At 41.9% G+C, this 24,848-nt stretch overlaps 1 protein-coding gene across 8 annotated transcripts in view; it reads right to left on the reverse strand.

The window, feature by feature from the left end:
* The window catches only part of UNC13B (unc-13 homolog B), a 137,877-nt gene that overhangs the window by 99,700 nt on the left and 13,329 nt on the right, over window positions 1–24,848 (reverse strand). For 6 of the 8 annotated variants that reach the window (XM_049795321.1, XM_049795320.1, XM_049795319.1 and 3 more), the window contains exon 1: window positions 4,111–4,188. The exons of 1 other annotated variant lie outside the window; for it this stretch is intronic. In XM_049795321.1, the coding sequence (XP_049651278.1) occupies window positions 4,111–4,180 (70 nt within the window). In that variant the 5' untranslated portion in view covers window positions 4,181–4,188. Of the gene's footprint in view, window positions 1–4,110; window positions 4,189–24,848 lie in introns of those variants that run through there. One more of the 8 variants, XM_049795322.1, reaches the window with a different exon arrangement.

Genomic DNA, 24,848 nt, shown 5'->3' on the forward strand with positions numbered 1-24,848 from the left:
AGAGAAGCTATTTTAACTCAATCACTAAGGAGAAGTCAAATTACTTTAGCAAATGAAGTGCTGGATTGTAGCTAAAATAAAAACCCTACTTTACACCTTAAGACATGCCTGCATGGATCCTCATCAGGGAGGAAAGCCTCTGAACCACCCTGCAGGCCTCTCCGTGAGCAAATGGAGGAGAAAATGAAAGCGGCAGGACGCTGCTGTCCTCTGCATAACAGGAGCGCCATGTTTTGACAGTCAGCTCTGCACAGACCTGCTGACCTGGAAAAACTGAGGAAACTTGGGGTCCATCCCAGACTCTGATGGGAACATACTTTTTTAGGCACAGATACTTGTGACTGTTCCCCTCTAAAGTGATTTTCTATGTCATCCTCCTGCCTATCCTGGTCTATTAAGGCAAAACCTTCTCACCTAGACAGACTCAATTCCACTTCAAGTCCTCTGGTTTTGTCCTTCTTTTTCCACAGTCACCCCAAACCCTTCAAACCCAAGCCCAATCTCTCCTGGCTTGGTCACTGGGGTTGTTTCAGTGTGTCCCAGGCAGATCCAGACTTTCCTCATTCCTGTGTTTTTAACTCATTTGTATTTGAACCCAATTCCTTCCTGATGTCTCCTGTGAAGTCTCTGAGCGCAGAAGATGTGGAAGACATGGACTTGGGTCCACTCTCAGGTCTGACATGGCTCTCAGTCATGCCAAGCAGGGAAAGCCCTGCTTTAGCCCCCAGCTGGAAAACACTGAGGACAGATGGAGTCTCTGGCAGCACAACAGCTCAACTGTAGCAAGCTACCAGTGAGCATATGCAAACTACACATTTTTCAAAAGCTTATTCACTTCACTCTCTTGGGGTTGACTTTGCACAGAAAAATCCTTGACATAGACTAGCACTGCCAAATTTTAAGGCCTGAGGGCACTAGAGCTTCTCAAATTTAGGTCAAACTTATTTTTATACAAACACAAGGCAATAAATCTTGCATTAGACTCACTTTCAGGAAAAAGAAGGAAAAAAAAAAAGAAGGATTATTTTGGCTTAAATTTCATACATATCTTTGATTTCTGAGCCCCTTCAGTTTAAAGCTGTTAGGGACAGTTTCAGGCCAAATACAAAGTTTGGCAAAGCTCTGAGCAACTGCAGACAAAGATTTAAAATCTTCTGATTATGTCTTATTAGAGCAGGTGTGCTCAGAGCATCATCAACACTGACTAACTTGGTTAAAACCCAAACACAGAATTCTTTCACCATTCCACTTTTGAGCAGTCAACATACATCTACAAAACCCTCTACCATTTCAGAGCTTTTTTAAAAGATACACAAAGTCAAACTAACTTCACCTTCACTTATCCTTTTTTTTTTGCTTTTTCTCAAATTAAAATTTAAAAGCTTGCTCAGATTTTCAAGGGATATTTTATTTTTTCTCTTTTGACTTCAAATTAAACACAACAATTATTTACTTCATCTGCCAAGTTCTAAACTGTTCCAGTAATTTGCATCTGCGTACAACTATAAATAATTTAAACCTTTATGCCAGTGCATCATCTCTGATTCACCAAAACACACAGATTTACCAACACATTCAAATTTATCATCCATTCCTTTGCTGCAGACTACTGCCAAACACATTTAATAAAATACCTTGCACTGAACTTTCAAGCAGGCATGAGTAATATAGTGGTTCAGGCTCAGAACCAAAAAGCCAGCAGGCAGAACTGGGTTTTCAGTGGACCTGACCCAGTAACTTAAAAGCCCATTAAGAACAAATTATATTTTTAAAGTAAGACATAAACACTCATCTGCAGCTGGGAAAAAAAGCAAACCAACAACCTTTCATTGCATTCTGAGTATCATGATTTTTCAAAATAAGAGCTTGGCTCAAACTTACTTTGAGTACAGCAAAGAAGCACATGAAACTGTTGCTTCACTTTCTCAGAAAATGCATGTGAAGCAACAACCCTATTTCAAACTGAGTAAGTATATGATTAATTTTGCCCTGCTCTACAGTATTGCTCTGGCAATACTGTCATCCCCTTCTCTCGCTCTGGTTACTGCCAAGAGGTTATTCAGCCACTGCTTCCTTGCCCACTTGCTCCGTCCTGTGCCAGCACTGCTGCTTTGGTTTAAGTCCTTCAACCTCCACTCCAGACAGGCATCCTCTTCCCTTCCGAGCAACGCTGCCTTGCTCTGGTGGTCTGGGCTGCTTTGCTTCCTGACATTTCCTCCAGCATTTTTTCCAAGTTCTCTCCCTTTTCTCATCCTTTATCCACTACCCAAGATTCCTCAAGACTCCTCCTGTGTCTCAGAGCACATTTCCTATATCATGATTTCATCGCATACTTATAACTTCAGTTGTCCTGTCTACCATATAGATACACCTTTACATGAGTGTCCCACAAGCATGAACTCTGTCACATCACTAGATGATGTTCAGGAGAACTGAACCATGGAGGCTCAGGAATGCCAATCCACCTCAGAGCCAGGTCGAAGCTACCAAAGTCCAGCTGTGATCCCCCTCCTCCGTAACTGTTTTGGCTACTTCTCACCTTGTGAACATGTCTCTACTGCTCAAACTGTGCTGAGATGAGCAGCCTCCTCTCACATGCACTGTGGCAAATGCTAATTCAAACCACTGTCTGTTCCCTCGCGTACTAAAATTAGGACACATGTCCAGGACTTGAGCACTACACAAACACTAAAAAAAAAAAACAAAAAAAACAAAACAAAACAAAAAAAAAAACCAATGAACAGAAAATGAAAATAGCTTTCTGAATTTAAAAAAAAAAATCTTTTTCATCTGTACTATCTATATTTTAGTAATCTAAACATTCCCTTGAAACTCAAAAAATACGTATGTATCTGTGCCAAGCCTGCTAACAAATCCTAGTGTTTCCCTCATTAAAAACCTATTGTTTGAATCAGCTCTTTACTAAGGACCTAGTACAAAATAAGAAAGTGAAGAGTAGATTACAAACTTATGATCTGCGTAACTGAGAAGGTCACTGGTACAGAAGTCAAGTACAGATTTACAGATTGTTTCTTCATAGCAAAAGCACAGTCACTAGAAAAGACACTCAGAGTGAGACAACTCGTTCAATGGGAAAAAGAGCACTCTGATTATTCTGAGTAGCTTTCATAATTGCAAGGAGAAAAGTGAACAAAATATTTGATACCAGAAGGTTCACAATAAGGATGTTAAGATTTCAAGCTGCAGTTCCAGTATCTTCCACCTTTGAAAGAAAGCCTCTTCCTTTAACTTTGTAGTGATTTGGACAGAGATGACATCAAGAAAGTTTTCTCACTGCCTGGAGAGGGAAGGGGCAGATGGACCTACATTTCAAGGTTAGGTTTCGTTATACCATATCAAGGCCTATCAAAACATGGCCCATCAAAACACGTCAGTCATTTCTATCTCCCACATCCTCAGGAAAGGGTTCATCAGCATTGCTCCACCACTGTATCAGCTCACATCTGCTGTGGTCAAACACTTCATTATCTGTGCTGGCAATAAGGGATGTAGCTCCACAGAAGTGGAAAATTTCTCATCTTGTGGACAAGTTACAGAAACAATACTGAAACATAGGTCTCAACAGCTTTTTTTTAAAACTTTTTATTTTTATTTTTAAAGGTCTCTACTAGGATAACATCTAGCAGTGATTAAACATTGAGAACTCCCACTTCGTGATGGAGCCACTTGAAGTCTGGATCCACTCAACTCCCCAAACTGCAAATCTAGCTACTTATAGCTCAAATGCACACTTTGTTATCACATGTCTTAACTATTTAACAAGAAACCAAGTCACGAATTATGATGAAAAACCCTAACACCTGCTATTTTGAAGATGCACTGCAAATCTATCTCTCTCAAAAACTAAAAAAAAAAAAAAAAAAAGAAAAAGCAAAAAGAAAAAGGTGAAGCTTGCTAACTTGCATTTCAGTATTACACAATACATTCTAGGTCTTTTTGGTCAGTACTGTTCTACAGCATATTACTTGCCTTCATAACTATTTGCTCATAACTTCTAATAAACTATTCACCCACAGAGTGAGATGTTGGCTACTGACTACACAAATATAAAATTTTGACATCTCCTTAGAAGCATTTTTTTTTGTTTACCTGAATTTGTCTCCTCAGTGGAAATCCAGTTTCCTTCCTGCGCTAATTCTTTTAAGAGTCTCCTACGCATTTGTCTCTTTTCCCTCAGCACATTTTTGAAGTTGTTGATGCATTTGTTCAGGTAGATGGTCTCTGCGCACACCTTGTCAAGGCTCATGGGTCTGCACTCCTTTGCTGGCTCAGGTAGAGAGTTCGTATCTCCAGGCTCCTCGGGAGGTAAGCACTGCCCAGCAGGGATTTCACTGTCAGCTGATGGTATCAAGCTGGAAATAGGAGGCTCATGTGGAACAGAGGAAAGACTGGAAGGAACAAACTGCATCTGAGCACATGCTTCGCTGTTGACAGCTGTATTTGCCTGGCTCTCAGAGGACTGACTAGGAGGGGTTTCTGCAAAGTTGTCAGAGCTGCCACACATACCTGAACTGGTCAGCATAAGCGTATTGTCATCATCCATCTGTAAGCCACTATCATTTTCCAAAAGGATTTCAGAATCGCTCGTCTCCAGTTTGTGAAACACCACCTGTAGAGCAGACCTGAAGTGATTAATAGCTTTCCCAAGCTTATTAGTGTAAAACTTCATGTCTACAAGATCAATATTATCCCGGGAATGGTCAAGGAAGTACTGGGAGTTTTCCAGGACATCCCTAAAGACCTGATCAGTTGGATCTTGATCGTTCAGGTCCATTTGGATCATATCTTTCAAGCTGTCACTACTATCAGCCATTTCATCTGTTGTATGATCATAGCTAATGGTTGTCACCCCACTAGAGACATCTTCTCTTTGAACATCAACTTTCTCCGCACTGGTAAATTTGCATGGAGTATCAGAGTCTATTTCAATTTCTTCTGTGGTTATCCCCTCATCTTTATCTAGAAGCGAAGAACAATTCCCAGCGACGCTTTCAGTGTCAAGCTTGTGCTCACTATCATTGCTTGAAGCACACATTTGGCTTGCATGGCCCAAAGAGTCAGATGAGCAGCGGTAATTTCCATCACCCGATTTGGCCAAATTGGTCACCTGCAGATTTTGTAGAGGTTCATGAAGGGCCTGGTGAACATCACTGTCATCTGAAGGCTGCTCACTGCAGCTTATTTTTTGTGCTTCCTTCTCAGTTTCAGGTATTGAATTGTTTTTCTTAGTCAAGGTTGACTTCTGCACAGAATCAAGTCTCTCTCCTATGCACTGTGTTTTCCTGCTCGTGCTTTTATACTTAACCTGGCATGAGTTTGTTCGAAGGTGCCCAACTGCATCAGTTCTCTGAGCTGCATCAGGATTCACTGAGTTGCGATGATTTTTCTTGAAGCCAGACTGCGAAGAGACTGAATCTGTTTTACGGCCCCTCTGGCCATTCTGCTGTCTCTGGTCTTCACTGGTAGCAATCCGGACCCCTGAGCTTTGCAGAAGGATAGACTTCTGTAAAATAAAGTCTCTCTGTTCACAATTGACAAGTTTCACAACTGCTGGTCTTGGCATTAATGGCTTGCCTGTACCAATATCTGATCTATAAGCGTCTTTTATATACTTACTGCACTGGATACCATTGAAACAGTGATATTCAGACAAGAAGCTGTAGATAAGCTCTACTGTGTTTTCACCATCTTTTTCTGGGATGCCATAAAAATATAATACTGGTTCTTCCTTGTGTACCTCTCTGCTTGGCTCTCGAGCATGCGTACCGTGGGTTTTGCCAGTAGAACCACCTTGCAGGCCTTCTATCTCACTCAAGACCGTATCCACACAGCTGGAGACTTCATCCACAGAGCCTTTTATCAAGGTGAGGTGCTGCCGGAGCTCTGCAATCTCTGTCTGGATACGACTTATTCCCTGGAGCTCTTTGACAATGTAATCAACCACATCAGCTGAGCGATCTCTTGATTGCCGTCTATGACTCTTGTATGCAGTGGATTTTTCCTGAGGAAAGCAACCTTGCCTTTCAGCTACCTCCCTCCAGCTCATGGTAATGCTCAGGGAAGAAAGGTCCTGCCCCTCAGACACTCTGCCCTTTCTCTCAGAAGAGGTCTGCATCGTACCATCAGAAGAGTTTCCCTGCAAGTCCTTCTTGTTCTGTTGAACCGAGCATGGTATTTTTACATAGCCATCCCAGTTCAGTTCTACCTCACCAACACACACTTCGCTCACTCCCTTGGAATTACGTTCTTCATCCTGATGAAAGTCCCCTCCAGCAGTGGAAAATTCGGTGCTCGCGGAACTCCTCTTTATTCCACAAACAAACATGTCCGTTTCGATCTCCACCGGAGAGAGCTGGCAGTGATGAGCATGGTTTGGATTCTCATCTACCTGGCCTTGAAGAAGCCTCTTCATTTTGTCCCGCAGAAACAAATGGAGTTTTTGCTTCCGGAATTGCTTCCTGCCCCACAGTTTTACAACAGGTTTTCTGTGCAGAAGCGCAATTTCATTTTCTTGCTTTTTCAATCTACTTCTACCAAACATGATCAGCAGCTGCACCTGTGTTTCTCATAGTGCTACAAGCTGCACAAGCACACATCAATCACTTCCCAATGCACAACTCACATCCAGTTTTTATTCTGTCACGAAGCAGCTACCAAAAGAGGGGAAAAAACGTTACAGTTTGGTTCAGATAGAAATAGCCAAAGTAACTTAAGCAGCAGAATAAAAAAAAACAGCATCCACATACAAGCAGACAGAAAGAGGATGTGCTATTTAAAGTGTACAGACATCATCTTAGTTTTGGCCACCTCCCCAGATCAGGTCTGTCTTCGTCAAAATCAGTATTCCTCGCTCCCTCTTCTATCCAAGGAATTAAAAAAAACAAACCAAACCAAAACAAAAACCAAGAGCAGTTCTGTGGCCATTCCCTTTTTCTAGCAGGTTTGCAAATTACTCTAAGCTGAGCTCCTGGCACTGTGTGATTTAATTACCCCTCTGAATACAGAATTCAGACAATTATTAGGGATTCTATCCCTGCACATTTCCTTTCAAGTCCACAGTCTTCATCCTTTTCTTGCTTCAAACCAAAGCAGAATTCAAGTTTAATTTGGCACAGCACCAGCTATCCCACAAGAATTGCACAAAGTGATGTAAAGTGGCAGGAAGACTGGATGACAGATTTTAGGTGTAAAACCTTTTTGCTATTTTAATATTTTAATCTTAATATTTTGCTACCAAACACTAAAAAAAACCCCAAACCTCAAAACTTACAAGCTAACCTGCAGATAAATATGCTACACTCAGCATATGTACAAACAGGCTGAACTGACAGCCTGAAGATTCTGCACGTCACTTCTACTCCAACCCTCAAGATTTTGCAGTGGATCAGTCTCCCGATTTAAATCCCCTCTGTAAAGAGCAAAAAACCCCCCAACAAACCCCCCTCCCAAACCCAAAAAACCTATGTTAACTACTTAAAACTTTCATGTGTCTTCACTGCTGTACTTACTAAGCAACATAAAGTCAGCTTTTCCCTCCAGAGAGTAAGGCAGACAGAGACCCATCCAGAGGTCCTCCTGGAGCCAAGTGACTGGGGAATGCCAATGTCTTTGATGATTCAATTTGGACTTGCTGCTGAAGCACATATTCTTTTTCACATTCTTGTTTGATTTAAGACCCGTAGTAACTGACTTTCATTTTTATGACTACCTAGTTCTAAAAAAAAATTTTTTTAAGCTCCACAATGCACAAACATAATTATCACACACAACTTTCAGCTTAACTTACATGTTGTCAAGTGCATCCAGCTTTGCATAGGAAGTTTTCTGCCATGTTAAAAGGAATAGTAACAGGGCTTCTAACCTTGTTTTTGGTTTAGCTGTTTTAAGGCTAATGTGTTACAGTTCATACCAAGATGTTTTTTGCTGCTGCATTTGCACCTTCTTTGAGGTCTGGTAACCTTGGCTCTCCTAACATGGGCTTTGTAACCCTAAAGTCTTCTGCAGGGAGAGTCACATGTTGTCCCAGCAGCACCCAGTGGAGAATGCTGGCCTAGGTACTGAGCCCAAATATTTCATGCTCTCATGCTAAGCAGAGGACTGACCACCACCATAGGTCTGTCTGCATTCAATTGAGGACTTGATCTAGGGCCCAACAAACTCACTCAGAGCATTTTCACTGCCAAGGGCCAACTCCAGAGTTCACAGAAGCTTTCACCTGGTGCTTCTTTCAGACTTGATACAACAATTCCCTTTTTCAAAGCATTAACTCAAAGTTTCTACACCTGTACTGATCACAAGCTGCTGCAGTGCAGAACCCCTCCATAACACATCCTCCAGCTCCTCCTGACAGGCATTTACACTACCATCAGTATTTCTCTGTTAGTGAGCATTTTCATTCCAGTGACTATCTTGGTTTCATTTTTGTTGTTTCACTTTGGGGGCAAGGAAGGAAAGAGCAGGTTTTGATCTGGAGGAAGCAGCATTTGCAAATACCAATCTCTATAATCAGAGCTAATTAACACGCTATAACAGAAGCTGCATCTGTGCTTCAGGTTTAAGTCCCATCATCCAGCATGTCAGCTGAACTTCCATCCCAAAGGCAATACCTGCCATTGTGTAGGCTGAACAAATTCCCTGTTAGATTCATTGTCAGCTTGTTAAAGAAAAGAAGTTTTAATTTTATAGAATTTTAAGGCCATTGGTCCATAAAGATCAGTTTTCCTTTTTCAGGTTCTTTCCTTTCTTATCTAACTACTCCCTCATAGAACATGGTTGACCTAAGAAATATTTGCTCAGACTCTCTTCTTCCACTACTTACACAGTTTACTTTTCACTTGAGTGGCCAACTGATATTTAACACCAGAAAAACACTGCTGCATCAATATTAAGAAATGAACCCTCAGAGAGCAAGTACCTGAATTCAATGGCAGCCAAGAAGAAGAGGTCTACAGTTATGGCGCCCTACACATGCTGCTTGAGGGTAGCACACAGAGATGCTCATTTCAAATATTTTCCAGCATATCGAACCTCAAGCGCTAAGAGAAAAGCCTACACATACTTGTGCAAGAATTGCCTCAGAAAACTCAATGTTCATCATGCTGCCTTCCACACGCAGATTTCAAGGCACCAGAGCCGCTTAATGATCATTTTAGTTTAAAAAAAGAAATAAGTTCCAACTGGACTTCAATCTCATTTTCTTTGTATGCTGCAACACTCAACAGCAGCAGCTGTTGAGAACACTTTTTCCTGCTGAACACTTACTTGCAGGACAGCAGCCATTCCAAAGCAGGCAGCTCAGTGCAAACACTACAATGCTGTCATTTTTATTTATATATATAGTGTTTATGGTATATATATGTGTATGTATGTGTATGTATTTATATGTATATATAGATACACCGAAATACTAATTTCATCAGAGATTTTCAGAAAAACATCTATTTCAAATGCCAGCAATACCTTTCCAGCTTGCCCCAAGAAGGACAGAAACTGTTTCCTCCCAGGCTGGGAACAAAGCCAGAGCAGAACATGAGGATGGCAGCTCTGGCTCAGAGGGAAGCCTCTCTACCTCTCCCTACAGTAGGTGGAAGTAAACGGAAATCTCCCTTTCCACCAAAGAGCAAATCACTGCCCACTTACAAGAATGCCAAGGGGCAGGTGAGAAAATTGACCTCTTTGCACCTCTCCCACAGGCTTCCTCCCTCTATTCCCTGCTTTATGCCACCCCAGACCCACACTCAGACCTGGAGCTCTGGGTATTTGCCCACTTCATCCTGTGGGCTGGCCCCACTGTGCCTCTGCATCTCCTGCCAGGGTCTTTCACTCCTCCTCTCCACCCAGGGTTGTGTGTGTGCTCCTGTGCCCTTCCACTGCTCCAGACTAGGTGCTCTGCAGTCACTTGTCTCCTATAAAGATCTCTTATTCCTCTAATGTTGCTTGTCTTAGGGTCACGCTTCTTCGTAACATAAACAGGGAAGTGACAATGAAAGTTAATACAGGTTCAGCCAGGAAGGGGGGGGCGGGGTGGAATTAAAAAAAATCTGAACTGGATGCAAATCCTTGCTGGAGTCGTCTTCCCTTCCAGAATCACTCCTGGAGTCACATTAACACATAACAAGAAATCAAGTCTTCAGAGGAAGAGTATTTGCATCCTGGTATCCTGCCAGATACTGCAAGCCCTCATTGACTATACAAGCTTTGTTCTGACTGCTTTTTTAGCAGCATTTCTCTTCAGGAGAACTCCATGCTCAGTTCAGCACAGCTGTCTCTGAGTGTGGTGCAGCATGCCCAGGTACTACCATTTCTACATGCCCCAACTTCCCAAAAGGAAGCCAGGTTCAAGCTAAGCAGGAGGAAAACATCACTGGCTTTACTTGGGGATGTTTGGGTTGTTTTGCTACTCCCATGAAGACAAAACCGACATATTAAGATTTTAAACAGGGGAAAGAGATGAACTACCACAAACACTGCACAGCTTATTACCTTGTCACTGGGCACACTTTCGAAATATCTTTGTAATACATGAGTAACAGTTACTTTTCCTCCTGACATATGGAACTGTGATGACAACAGGAGCAAAAGCATGGCACGCCAGCATCAATGAGTGAGAAAAAAGAACGTGAGAAATCCCATGAAGGAATAAAATGTAATTATGAGTTCTCTGCTCATCAGCTGGTGATCAGTCGTACTTCACACTTAACAGTACTCTGGGGAAGGTCAGACTCTCACCAGAGAGAGGAGAGCTGGCTGCAACCCACCCTGAGCAGTATCTTCACTTCTGTGAGCCACTGGAAAAACGTGGTTCAAAACAAAGGCAGCGCTGCAGTGCCTTCAGCACTGCCCCACACAGCAGTGAACTGGCTGCAGTCAAGTGGAAGAATAGGGAGTGAGAGCACAATGCCTACGTCCATTAAACCTCTGCTAAAATGAGGTAGGTTCATCTGGCTATCTGGTTTTCTCACACTAGGGGAAATAGTGAGGCACCTTTATCTCATACCATCATGTCAGAACGTGCTGATACCCCAAGGTAGATGTAATGTTCAGTTACCAGCAGAGAGGTAAACATTGCACAGCAGCCTCTCTATCAACTCATGCCACCATGGCATTGAGTGAAGTCTTTTAGATTATATTTACAGTATCTTCCACAAAGTGGTATTGCATTACCTGTACTAGCAATTATATTAAGAAAAGCAATAAAATGACTGATAAATGGTCTTGCCACTTTATAAAGAACCATTTAGACATGAAGAATACCAATAACTAAAATGCAGGCCATTCTGGGAAAAAAAGGTTTTGGCATTAACAAGACAAAGAAATCATGGCTAATGCTGCCATAGCAACATCGCCCCAGCACTCTGCATGCTGAAACATTGAGTCTTCCTGGGTATATTATAGCACTTTTAAACACATTAATTTAATTGCTGAAAGAATCCTAACAAGGCTTGACAGGCTATGAAGGGTTACCACCAGCTTTGCTACTGTATGACGTCTGGAGGTAAGCATGCAATTTTCTAATTAACATGATTAGATTTAATGTTGGGTTGGATCATACCTAACCATGGCATTATTGCTTGCTTCTGAGAATGTGTCTCTTTTCAAGCCTTCTCCTGATAATTAACAAAACCTCTTAACTTTTGAGTCCTAGCATGAATGATCAGAACAAGAAGGTACTGAGCTGAGCGATCCTGGGTGAAGACCAGCAGGACTGGAGAACAATACTCTTGAAAAATGTGTTCACCTCAGGACATTTCAGCTGAAAGTAAGGTACTGAAGAGACACATGGCACTTCACAGTGGATTAAAGAGGAAATACGCCCATACCATTGAAAAGATGGTAGTTACAAAAGGATGAATGTTATTTTAAAACAAAACAACATGAGCAAAGAAACTATTACACGTCCCTTGGTAACCCTTTCACAGTCCCTTTGCAGCCAAGCCTCAACTTAAGTTTTTGTTCAGGAATTACTGCATGAGCTATGAAACCAGATCCCAGCCCCACTTACAGAACCTTCTGAAATTTTAAAGCACTTCCCATGATGTTTTCCAGGTTTCACCTGTACCTACAGGTTTGTTTCAATAACACTGTGCAAAAACTGTCAGAACACTTCAATGCAGACATCAATGGTAGCCAGCCTTCCCACCTGTCACATTTTAGAAAAAACACTTGACATCTATCCAAAGCAGTTTGATAGATGTGACAAAAGTTCAGGTTTGGCCAGCCAAGTCACCCTCATGGTGGAAAACTGATCCAGGCAACACCACATATTGGCCAAATGAATTACAAGGTTCTGCACCTCCCAAATGGCAGTTATTTCTTACCTTCTACATAAGGCCATTCAACTGAGGCAAAAAACACCTCTAAATAACGTTTTGCTCTACCAGCAAGTTACCAGTGTAGCTACAGAGTGAAGGAACAGTAAAAAATCTCTGAGAGTGAAACACCCACTGAAGTGTTGCGAGGGCATTCACCAGCGTAAAAAATTCTGTTGTGAAACAGCATGAAATTAAATTCATGTAATTAAAGAGCATCACTATGTAGTAGAGGAAGGAGATAGCACAACATGGTTTGGCTCCTTAGTACTCCTTAATACAAATGTAGGGGACACCACAAAAGTTGCTAAGTGTCTCTCAGCTTTCTGTAAAATGGGACTGATGTCGGTCATCCACCTGGCATCAACTACTGTGAGCACAGACCGAGAGATATTGAGATGTTCAGGCCTTTTTAGTCCAGCTGTCTTAGGAGCCCCCCAAGAGCACCTCGGCACCAGGCATCCCTGTCATTCTTCGAGACATGCTCATTCCCTCTGCAGCCACATCTCTTACCACAGCTTTTTCTGCAAACTAAAAGCAGCAGTGGTTGGCACAGCAATGCACCGGTTGCAGTAACAAATGAGGTCTGTGATTACCTGGCGGCCAAGAAAAAGCAGCATCCAGAGACAGAAATAGGGGTTGTCCCCGAGCGCACAGGGAAGCACAGGCTGGTAGCTGCTGACCACACAAGTGCAAGGCTCATGCCCAGCCAGCAGCAAGCTAAGTCTAAGGCACTTACATAGTTCTGAGACCATCCCATGCTGAGAAAAAGGCAAAAAGGATAACTGACTACTAAAAAAAGAAAGGAAATCACAACTGCTTCTGTTGTTCTTATGTAAAGTTACTTCACTCCTTAGGAGTAAATACAAAACCTGAACAGCAGCTATCAGCAGTTTAAGAGCAAACTGAGAAGCAATTAAGTTCAGCAGCCCCCTTATTTCCAGAGCACACAGGTTTTGTACACAGCTGTATCAATCAGTAAATGGTTTACCCATGACAACCTAAAGCACTTGTTGTTCCTTAAAACAGATTTTCCCCAAACCAGGGTCCTAAGGACCAAGTATTGTATTGAATAGATGAGCCAGGAGCAAGAACCAACTTTTTGGTTAAAGGAAACGGCACCAAGAACTGAAACACAAGTACTGGAGCATGCTGACAAATTGGCTGGCTTTGGGATCAGAACTGTAGAAATGTCTGCTAGGCTTTAGGGAAAGGTTTCTGATTATTCAGCTACCTCTAACCAGGGAGCAGACAGACAGGACTGCCAGTAAAAATCCAATACTTCTGGCTTAAGTAAGGTTTGTGTGCACCATGAAGAAAATGTGGAAGGATGCTAAGAGCTCTGCCTAGACTAACAGAAACAGAACATGCTGTACCTGTCCTCTACTGAAGCAACAGGGTGAACTCTCCAAGTGCTGCATTTCTGACAAGAACGACCAGGAAAACACTCATCCCTAAAAATTTTCTCAAAACTCTGATTACTTATTCAGGAGGTCTGGAGTGGGTTTTCCAGGTAACAGTACCTCAGCTCACAGGGACACTCAGGTAGGGGAGGGACAGGTAGCACTCACCAACCCAGGGTGACAAATTAGGAGATCCAGCTTCTGTTGTCAGGGCAGTGATAGCACAGCTGCAGTACAGACTGGTGCTACATTATCTTTCTGACTGTTTCTGCCCTGCCCTGCCCTCCTTTACAGCAGGCACTCAGAAGCATTCAGCCAGGCTGGGTGAAGGTAACGTAGGCAGCTGATGGAATAATTAGGGTTTTCCAGCTCATGCTGCTAAACTGCAGCACTCGGCAACTAAAATCCTCCTGGGCTAAAACTGCAGCTTTACTTCTATACGCTTTCTTTTTCATCTTGAGGACAGAAGACCTTAGCATTCTGCATTAAGTCTTGATGTTTATCCCCCAAAGGCTCGCTCCATTAGCAAAAGAAAGCTGCCCATATAAAAGGAATGAAAACTGAGAAGATATCTGAGAGAGTCACACCATCTGCTCTGATTCTCGAGCTTGTACAGCATCCTCATCGCTCCTGCATGCCAGTCATTTCATCTCATCTCATCAACTCACAAGCATCTCAGCACAGGAAATCAGGCTAGTGACAAATACTCTGGGTTAAAAGCAAGCCTGTTTTAAGTGACATTTAAGGAAGAATCAAACCAGTAATTGAATTACTCTCAAGCTATTTGCTTTTCAAGTGATCAAATTTAAATTATCCACAAATCCCTTTCCTTTTAACTCTTCTTCACATTGTGATTTTGATGTCAAATTCCAGCTGAGATACAAACCCTCTTAACAGAAAAGTATGATAAGTAAACAGACATAACCTCAATTATACCAGCAATAAGACATCTACAATTAGTGTCTAACGGGTGAACATAAAAACCAAGAAATAAAGCATACAAATGAACATACTAAGAGTAAATTGTTTTTACAAAGCAAGTGTTTAAATCCAGTCAGCTTCCAATGGAGCTATTGTATTGCTAAAGTAAACATACACACAGAGCCTACTCTAAAAATAAAAGAGCAATTCTCCTTGGTTGCTGCCTACTTGCATTTTATACCCAGCCACTTCTTTCGTTCCAATCATTCACTTACCTTGCTGCTTCAAAATAAAATAAAAGGTTAAAATGTAAAGAGAATGTATAGAATTAATAGAAAACTATAGAATACAATAGCTTGTTCTCATAGAAAAGACAAGTCCTGAAGGATTCCTAATCTTGTTAAAGGTTCACCAGATAATGAACTTTCACTGTGGAGATTATCAACATATTGCTGGTGTCCCATCTCAGGTATTGGGGAAAGCAACGTTTAAAGGCACCAAAAGTATCCTGTTCCACGGCAGCACTAGGATGAGAAATCACATAAAGTTGAAGGCATGTTTTGAAGGGGAAAAAAAAAAATTACCAACAGCTACTAAAAATCCAAAAAGCAAAAAACAGCAGAAGCCAATGAATGTAAAAAACAAAAATGCAGTATTCCTGTTGGCTTCCAGGAGTATCCCTCAACAGAGATTCTTTAGTTCACTGCCACAGTGCATCTTTTCCCTTTCTCAGGCAGTACCAAGTACAGTTAAAACTTCATCCTTCTCTTCAGTTGTGACTCAACAGAAAATACTGTACTTCAGAGGCAGAGAGAAAGCTGTGCAGCTATTGCTACTTTACTCCTCCTTGTCAGCTGCTCACTGCCTGGCTCCTCACACAAGCATCCTCCCCGCTTCACTTGCGCACCAACACTCCTCGCCTCAAAATGATTCTCCACTTTATTATCCATTCAGAAGGAAATACGAACTGATGGAGCCAATCTGACTAAAGACAAAGCGTATTCCTTTGGCATTATGAGAGCAGGCAGTACAGTGCAGTGAGCCGATCTGTGCTGGAAAAGCACTCTGCCTGACTCCTGGCACCCTGCAGGACTGCAGAGCAGGGGGGCTGGGGAAAAAAGCCCGGGACTCAAAATAATTAACCAGCTCCAACAAGATTCTTCACCTAACTCTGATACAGATGTTTATTTTTATAACTTCTGTTCACCCCCAGACTAACCTGCAAGATTCAGCAATGCCCTCACTGAAATGAACAGTATCCAGTTTCCAAGGAAAACTAGTATCAGTTCTTCTATGAGTGGGGGGGATTGAACACCCATTGATCTCGCCTTTCCCAAAAATAAAAGTCACATTGTTACATAAAAGAATGACTGCAGAAATGTTGTGCACAGAATCAGATCCACTCACATTGTACTGACACTTCTCTCTGGGGAGAGAGCAGCAGCAGGCACTCATGCTGCAAGAAGTGCCTGAATTAAAGGCACCATTTATTTGCCCCACAAGCTACTCCAAGGACATCCAATACACTGCTAAGGAAATCTTCCGGGCCAGTTGGTCCACATTCACATCCTCCTTTTCACAAATGCTCCTTTCATCCTGTGTCCCTTCTTCATGCACCTGACTCAAGCACCCACCTCCTTCCCAAATGCTGTTTCTCTGCCTTTAGCACCAAAGGCACTGTATGGGAGCTGTGCACATTTTCCAGTTTTGCTCAAGGACAACTCACTGCATCTTACAAAACAAAGTCTTTTCACAGTGTGGGGTGGGATTTTGAAGAGGCCTATATGACTTAGCTGTGGAAATGCCACTATCCTCCCATCTGCTCAAATACCTCCTACCTCCTTGTGAGCCAGCCTTGCTGTAAATGATACACTCCCTCCAATCTCTTATCTACACCAACACCAACTTTTACTCACCACTTCCTCCATGAGCGTATCACTGTGCTCCCAGCCCTGCCCTCACTGCATGGGATATTCTCCTGGCACCTTCTATCCTCTGGTCCCACAGCTCCATCCCAGCACCTTGCTGAAACGTCAGCTGGCAACAGCCAGGCTGGTGTCCCCCTGAGCTCATTTGTTTGATGGATATGAGCACAAGTTTTGCATACAGGTAGACTAATGCCATGGTTCAAAATTCTTTGTCTCAGCAGCACCACTGCTGAACAGTACCTCCCTGTTCTTTCCATGTGCAGCCATAGCACTGCTCCTTGCAGTCAGGCACAGAAATTAGGCCACTGACCTCCTTTCAGACCCCCTTGTAAGGCTGGCATTCATCTGTGGTCACTCAGACCCTCCATCCCCCAGAAAATGCTCCCTCTTTTTGCTCCTTCCCTTGCTTCAGGGCAGGGACCATAGGTCAGATTTTCAGAAGTGCTTTAGCTTTAAATGATTTTAAGAGTCTGACCCCAAGTTTCTCATTATATGTTTGCACCCCACCAGGAGAACAGGGCTACTACCCAACCGAGGGCACCGAGTTCCACTGCAATAGAAATGGTTGCTACTAAACATACCAATTATAGCACTTGAGCTCAGAGCCGAAGCTCCGTATCAAATTCATCCACATAAGGATGAGGACTGCCCAGCTGAGAAAATAAAAATGCAATCCAGGATTTGCATGGCACTTAGTATCTTCAAAGCTCTGCATATGAGTAAGACAAAAAAGATCTTGCCAGGGGTCTCTTTCACAGCAATAGTTTTAAAAAAAAAAGTATTCAGCATCCATCAGACAACACTTCCTTATTCGCCTCAACTCACTATAGTACCTGAAGCATCCATTAGACAGCCCCCCAGGCTTTTTACCTGCCTTACTTTTTCCAGAGATCCTACTACAAGTGGAGCTAATGTTATCTTGCCATCACTGCCTCTGTCCTTCACATCTCTTCCTTCCTTGGTCTTTGACTATCCCTGCAGCCATCAACACCAGACATTAGCACGTCCATTGCTCTGGGGCCAAAACCAATCCTCCAGCCACAACTCTTAAGACCCAATGAGCCTATGCAGATTTCCAAGTAGTGTCACATAAAATCCCAATATTCCCATGGCTGCCTTATAAGAACAGAAGCAGAAAAAAACATGGAAGAAGTGAGCAAGTCTCATTAGACAATGAGATGAGACATCAATAATGGAGGTCATGAGCAACAAAGTGCTGGAAAATGTCACAGCCCTCACCACAGCTCACAAGGAGCTGGAGAGGAAAATGTGGCTACGAAAAGACAAAACCACAGGTGCCTTCAGAAGCAAGGCAAACTGCACCTTTCAAACATTTTAAACGCCTTACTTAATGCACAGGAGATTGAGACAAGCTCTGTTTTTCAGGGATGTTTTGTTTACTGAAATAATGAAGATAATTCAGAACTGGGAAAAACAGTCAGAAACTTGCATCTAAAAAAAGCCTATGAGAAAGAGTGTGCTTTACCTTAAGGCTCAGAGCACTGAGTTATTTGCCTTCTACTAGAGAAATAAACTTCCACTTAAAAATTTAAATACTTCTTAGTGCGATTTTTTAATTCGCCAACAGATTTTAATTTTAGGTTGAGCCAGCAGGGAATTATTAAAACTGATAAAGCTGGGCTCAGCTATATAGGCCAAATGCTTTGATGTCTGCGAGGTATACATTACCCTTTCTTCTTTTTTTAATCCTCATTATCTATTTCATTCCAACTTCCTGTAAAGTACTGAATTACTGATAAAATTGTAAAAGTAAGGAATTTCTTCATGAGCACGAGTGGATTAACCTAAGGAAAATGAGCATGCTTCGAGCACAGGTCCGGCTCCTCCCACTCCCACATTCACATCCCTTCCCCCTGCAGGAAGATAAGCAAGAACACTTCTAATGTCCTGGCTCTTGGGGAAGTACAAAATGGGGTGGCTAAGTAAATTAGAGGATGGGAATGTTACAGAGAGATGAAACAAAGAGACAAGAGGGGGGAAAGTCAAGAGAGAAGAGGGAAAAGTCAATGGAGTGAGCTTGTCTAGAACAGCAGGGCCAAATCCTGTCCAACTCACACTCAGGTTTAATTCATCTCACAAATGGCCTCAGACATCTCAGACCCAAGAGCTCTCTAAAACAGATTTTTTTTTTATTTGTTTCACTGGAATAAAAATAAGAACCACCTGTTCCAAATGAAACTGCCTGCTGCATCTCCCTAAAGACAGAGTTCTCAGCAAGATAGTTTGAGTTCAGTACTGCATTAGACCTTAGAAGTTCAAATACACAGTGTAAAAGTTTATCAATTGATTCAGCAGTGAACATATACTATTTATTATCTTCTTCAAAGCCACAAGATGGACTCAATCAGCAGTCTAAAGATGAAGTGTTAATGAAAAAGCAGTGACCTCCTGCTGTTTGACAGCTGTCCTCAATGAATACCATGCTTTGAGGAGCTGTGCATTACCACAACCTAAGCAGTGCTGCTGAGGCAGAAGCCTGAGAGGAGACTGTATATTCCAAGGCATTTCAAACTACCCTGTCAATGCTGTTTCTGTCGTTACAATAGCTCCAGAACACACTTACAAAACTATGCTTAAGATGTTGTTTTTAGATGAAAGAACAAGTTTCTTTAAGGTGTCACTTTAGGAAAGAGTAAGGCAAGGTGCAAGGGCAACCTACAAGCTCAGAAGGGAAGAAGGGCACAGGTACCTCCTACAGCACTTTGGAAACTGGTGATGGCCAAACATTAGCCTTGAAACACTGGAAGAAAAGGACTAAGATAATCTTCCCCAAAGCCCCCAAAGTTCTCACTCCTTAAAAAGGTTTTTTTCCTCCAATAAAAGTTGAATTATTTGGTTTATAGAAAGACAACAAGAATAGCCCTGGCATGTTGGAAAAACTGTTAAAGATTGCAGGTACTGGGACTGTTTACCTTTCAAAGACAGACAACATGAGTCCATTTGTTATGAACAGGTGAGACCAAACCACTGGCTGACTCATCTTCATAGGAGAGATGTTTACACTCTACATGTTAACATTATTTGACTGTAAGGATGTCTGCTGAACCCTGAGGCATGAACATTCTGAACTAATAGAAGGAAAGACTTTCACATGCCTGAGAATAAAGGATATTTCCAAGGCTAAGAATGTAATAAGTTTCAAGGACTAGGATTCTTTTATAAGGTTAATGAAAAAATGAGTTAACATAGCACTAATGCTTTTGCAGAGCTACAAATCTTTACACTTCACAGTTTAGGACAATCTTTATCAGGCAGGGATTCATCAGAGACCTTAGAGTTGCCTGCAATGAGTGCTCCCATCTCCTTCCCTCTGAGGCTGCTGCTGCCACACCAGTCAAAAACTCCACCAGGGGCTAGAACAGATCTAGTCTGACATGGGAATTCTTAAGGTGCAAAATCCTTAAGGGAGTGTTGGTCATAAAGTTAGAAAAGCTCTGATTAAAATAATCCTCCATCTGATTTGTTTGTAGTCATCAGTGTCACTCACAATGACAAGAAGCCTTACCCTAAGAGATGTGAGGCAGCCCTTTAAATGCACAGGCTAAACCTGCTTGGCTTTTTCTTATCTCCATGTGGATGTTTGTGCTCTTGACTTTTGGGATACAAAACCAACTACTAAGAGCTCTGCAACCCAGCACTTCACAGAAAAGGCTTATTTATTCCTCATCCAGTAAGTTCCAGCCACGTCGGGGCACAAACAAGCCTTACCTCCCAGACACTATGTCCTTCCAGAAGCTGCTGCCGAGAGAGTGCCAACTCCACTTGTCACAGCCCACACCAGCCTTCAAAATCAGAGTGAGACTTTAGAAACAGAGCTGTCTCAGGTGACAGACTCTGGGGTAGCATGTTGTCTCCTTGTGCCCCAGCAATGACCGACACAAAACCTTCCTTAAATGTGCTCCTGAAAACAACTGAATGCCCCCAGAGCTCTCGTCCTGGGTTTTGACTGCCCATCTGAAAGCATGAAAGCCCTTACCTAGCTGAACTGTCATTCTCCATTTTTAATCAAGTAGTACAAGTAGAAGATGGACTCTTAGCATGTCTATGCTGCCCTCTGCAACTCAGCTGACTTGAAAATTTTACCAGCTGTGTGCCCCCATTCCAGAAACAATGATTACACTGGCTTTTAAACTAGAGTCAGCTTGAATACCTTAGGTCAACAGGCAGTGAAGAAGCATTCATTTATAGCAGAGTAAACTCTCCCTCTGCTGCTTCCTCCTTCAAATTACATCTCTCTCCCTCCTAATGGCATCCAAAACATAAGGACTTGATAATTCATGGAATTGGAAAATTACAATCAATGTCTTAATTGCACATCTAATTAAATAATCAGCATCGCTAAAATGCAAAGGCATCTGAGCACAAACATGTTCTGGGGGTGGAAAAACCCGAAATTATACTCTCAAAGCTGTAATTGCTTTTTTGATCAAGAAACTTAGGCAGGAAAAGTTGCAGATACTGTGAAATGTAGACCTCAGGTAGACATAACAACCTTCAAACATGAACTAGTTGAGTGAAACACAAGAGAAGTAAACTATTCAGCATTTCTATTGTAAATAGAGATAAAGAAATAACAGGCCCAACTTGTAGCAGTGGAAAGCTAGGTTAGACATCTGGAAAAGCTTTTAATCATAAGTGAGCATGGATTGTCTAGGTAAGCTACAAAATCTGTATCCCAGAAGGCTTTAACAAGAGGGAGTACATGAATTTTTCAGGGATGCTTTTGAGGAAGACAGATGGTCTAGTCAATTTTTTCACATATTGCCCAGGTCTCGGTTTTATTGCTCCTTACCTGTATCATTCCAGAACCTGTCTCAGTTAGGAAACTACATGGTTACACATATACCTGCTAATAGGCATGAAGGTGCATTAGTCCCTATGGATGGTCTGTATGACAACCCAGTCCAATGACTTAGTTCAAACACTGCAGAACATGTTTTCCTACCTGAGCTTGACAGTGAGAACAGGGAAATGGTCTCTGACAAAACTGTTCACGCATTCTGCAAAAGGTTGGTCCAACACATAAGGACTTGGCTACAGGAATTCAGAGCCTTGATCTTACAGGGTAGCAGCCAGTATGAACTTAAAGATGATTCCTTCTCCAGTTGGAGGTAAACCCCCTTTTCAGTGAGCAGAGAGGGCGTCCTACTGCTCACTGAACAAGAAACTATTTAATATTGTTTCCTTCATGTTATTCGAAGCTTGACCACATGCATTATTTATTGTATCACAGCCAGGCCCTACTATTACATGCAGTTACATTACCGTCACACGCAGTGAGTTAAGGAGTATTCTTTGCACTTATCACCTTATTAATCAAGTAATTCAAGCATTAATTGGTGTTTTCATAGCATACCTGTGAAGTGAAAATGTCCCTATTACAAGCGGAGAATGAGGGCAGACTCAGGTCAAGACCTTCTCCCCTGTTTGGACAGCCATTTCGGGATAACAAAAGCCTGACTTTTCAGAGTACTTAAGTCTGGAGCACATCAAACACCGTGAAGTCTGGCTTCCAGCTATTTCACTTACTGCTCTGATGGCTCATTTTCAGAATCTTGAATCAAATAACCAGAAATCAATTAATGCATCAGAGGGAGTGGCAATGGAAACCCTTTTCAAAAGCCACCAAGGCTTGCTTGGTGGAGGAATAACATCCAATAACCTTATGGAGCAATGCCCAACTACCTCCACCAACAGACTGTGTTCTCTACCAGCACTTTCTTCCTCATTTGCCACAGATGCACCAACTTTCAAAAAGCAGGGAAAGAATCTTTTTTACTACCCTACCTTTCTCTTTATGACTCGTGGCTTAAATAATATGCTTTCCTTTGTAGGTAGGAATAATTTTCATATATTTATATAACCTGCAGAAGGCAGCAGTTTATTAATGAAGCAAAATACCCCATAAATACTTGTTATGAACCACATATATGCCTCTGTCAATCTCTGTGGACGCTGTTAGTATAGACACTGAACAAGAATAAAGGAGCACTGCCACACTGTAGCTCTGACAAAGCCTAGTACAGCAAATACACCCATATTAATAAGCCCAGACGCAGCTTTCACACCTCCAGTAAAGGCACTTGACAAGCTCTACAAAATGGGCCTGGATTAACTGGGTCTAGAAACCCAGTCAGTCTGCTCCCCTGACTAGGAGGGACAGGGGAGGAAATTTAATGCAAAAAAAATGACAATGACTGGATTTAGAAAGCCTCTGCAAAAGGATGAAAACTGCACTACAAACCAGGCTTTGATTACATAGCTGACCTAAATCAGCTGACTGAGAGGTCAATTGGCCCTTTGGCAAGTCTGTGACAGGACAGACAAGCACAGTCTAACCAAAACACACCCAAATACTGAGCAGGAATGGTGGAACAGTCATTTCAGTAGCGGCTGCCTCTGCTCTGTGCTCTTAGGTTACAGAAGCCACTCCACCTTCACCAAAACTGGAGAGAAGTGGATGTAAAGACAGGATGAAAAAGGGATGATTCTAGCAGCTGTACACAGTTGTGTATTAACTAGCTATTACTACTGCAAGCTAAAAATAGAGTGACTTAATTAGGATGAGTAACATGTACCCATGTCACAAATTATGAAGGAGAGTTGTACTTGCTTTAAATTAAGTTCCTTAAATTAGGCATAACAAAATTCAGAGTGAATACACCAGCCAATCTATAGATATTTGTGTAGACAAAACTGAATCCTTCAAGCACCCGTTACATGAGATATCACAAAAACACTTCCATGCATTTCAATCTGCTGCACTAACATGATACACTGAATAAAAATAGAAAAATTTAAATAAATTGCAATAAAATTTAGCACTCTCAGTTTCTCAATAACAGTTACTCAGAAATGTGTGTGTTATCTTAAAATACAAGGTGAATATTGACTTATTAACAAAAATAAAAAAACAGATGGAAACATGGTTAAAATAAACCGATCCTTTACATAAAGCAATCTCTATTTGTATTTCATATATTCTTGTATGTAACAGCTTAAAAGTATTGACCAAAGTGAGGTTAAATAGATAAATCAGTCCAAGGCTAAATCTAAATTCCTTCTAGATGGATAGCCTTATTATCTCCTTTTTAGTACACATCACTGATTTTGTCTTGATATTTTCTGTTGCTTTTCAAGTTTTCCTAGAAAATAATTTTCCAGTGTTAGCTTTTAAAAACTTTTAATGAATATAGGTTCAATTGCAATTTACTGTCTAAATAGGCAACTGAAATCCCATGGGGAATTTTTAAAATCTCATTTAAGACCAAACCTATTTACAAACTACACCATATTTTCTGAAACTGTTACCACTTGAACATTTGTCAGAAAACAAAATTATGTCTATGACAGGTTCATTACCAGGCATGAGTCACTAATAACTACCATTCTCCAAGAAACCCCTCACACCGTCTAGCATCTTTAATATCTGCTGCGCAACTGCATGGAAAAGCCACCATCCAAGAGGGGCTGAAATATGATTTTCACAATTTTACTTCAGTGACAGCATCTAAATAGCAAATACCTCTCCTACGCACCTCTGGTTGTGCTCCGAAACCCACAGGGTCCTGCAACGTGGCACAGCTCAGCAGCAAAGGCAGGCAGGTGGGCAGTGCAAATGCAGGGAGGCCACACTATGAAAAATAGTTACGGAGGCTGTGGTTCCATGGACATTTCTCACAGCCTACTTAGAGGCTTCCTGGATGATGAAGTCCCATTCTTTGCTCCCACAGGCAACTGTCATATAATATCTTTCGTAAACAGATCCATTTTTAGATTAATTAGAAACAGAAAGGACAAAGAAACCCATTTGGAAGCTGTTCACTAACAATTAGAAAAATCACTTTCTGACTTCTAGCCAGGGTTTGTTCATAACCAGCTTATACACTGCTGTTCTTGCACTAACATTAACCTTTAGCTTAAATAGCTGTAAACTTGCCAATGTTTACTCCCATGCTCTACTAGTACATGACAGCAACATCCACTCTCAGCTTCCAGTCTGCTAGGCTAAGCCATACTTCCTTGGTCTCATCTCACACATTCTCAGGACCTCCCCTCCCAGGACTGCCCCAGTGTTCCTCTCCCACTCCAATAACCTATTCTTTGGTTTTTCCAATAATCCCCATCTTCTCCAAATCATTTGCTGATTTCCTACATGGCATATTAGAAATATTATGGAAATACAGGCAGGTAAGACCTAACTGTCTACCTGGTCTGTCACAGTGTAGCACACAATATAAAGCCCC

This window comes from Accipiter gentilis, chromosome Z, assembly GCF_929443795.1.
Source record: "Accipiter gentilis chromosome Z, bAccGen1.1, whole genome shotgun sequence".
In the NCBI taxonomy this organism is placed as follows: domain Eukaryota; kingdom Metazoa; phylum Chordata; class Aves; order Accipitriformes; family Accipitridae; genus Astur; species Astur gentilis.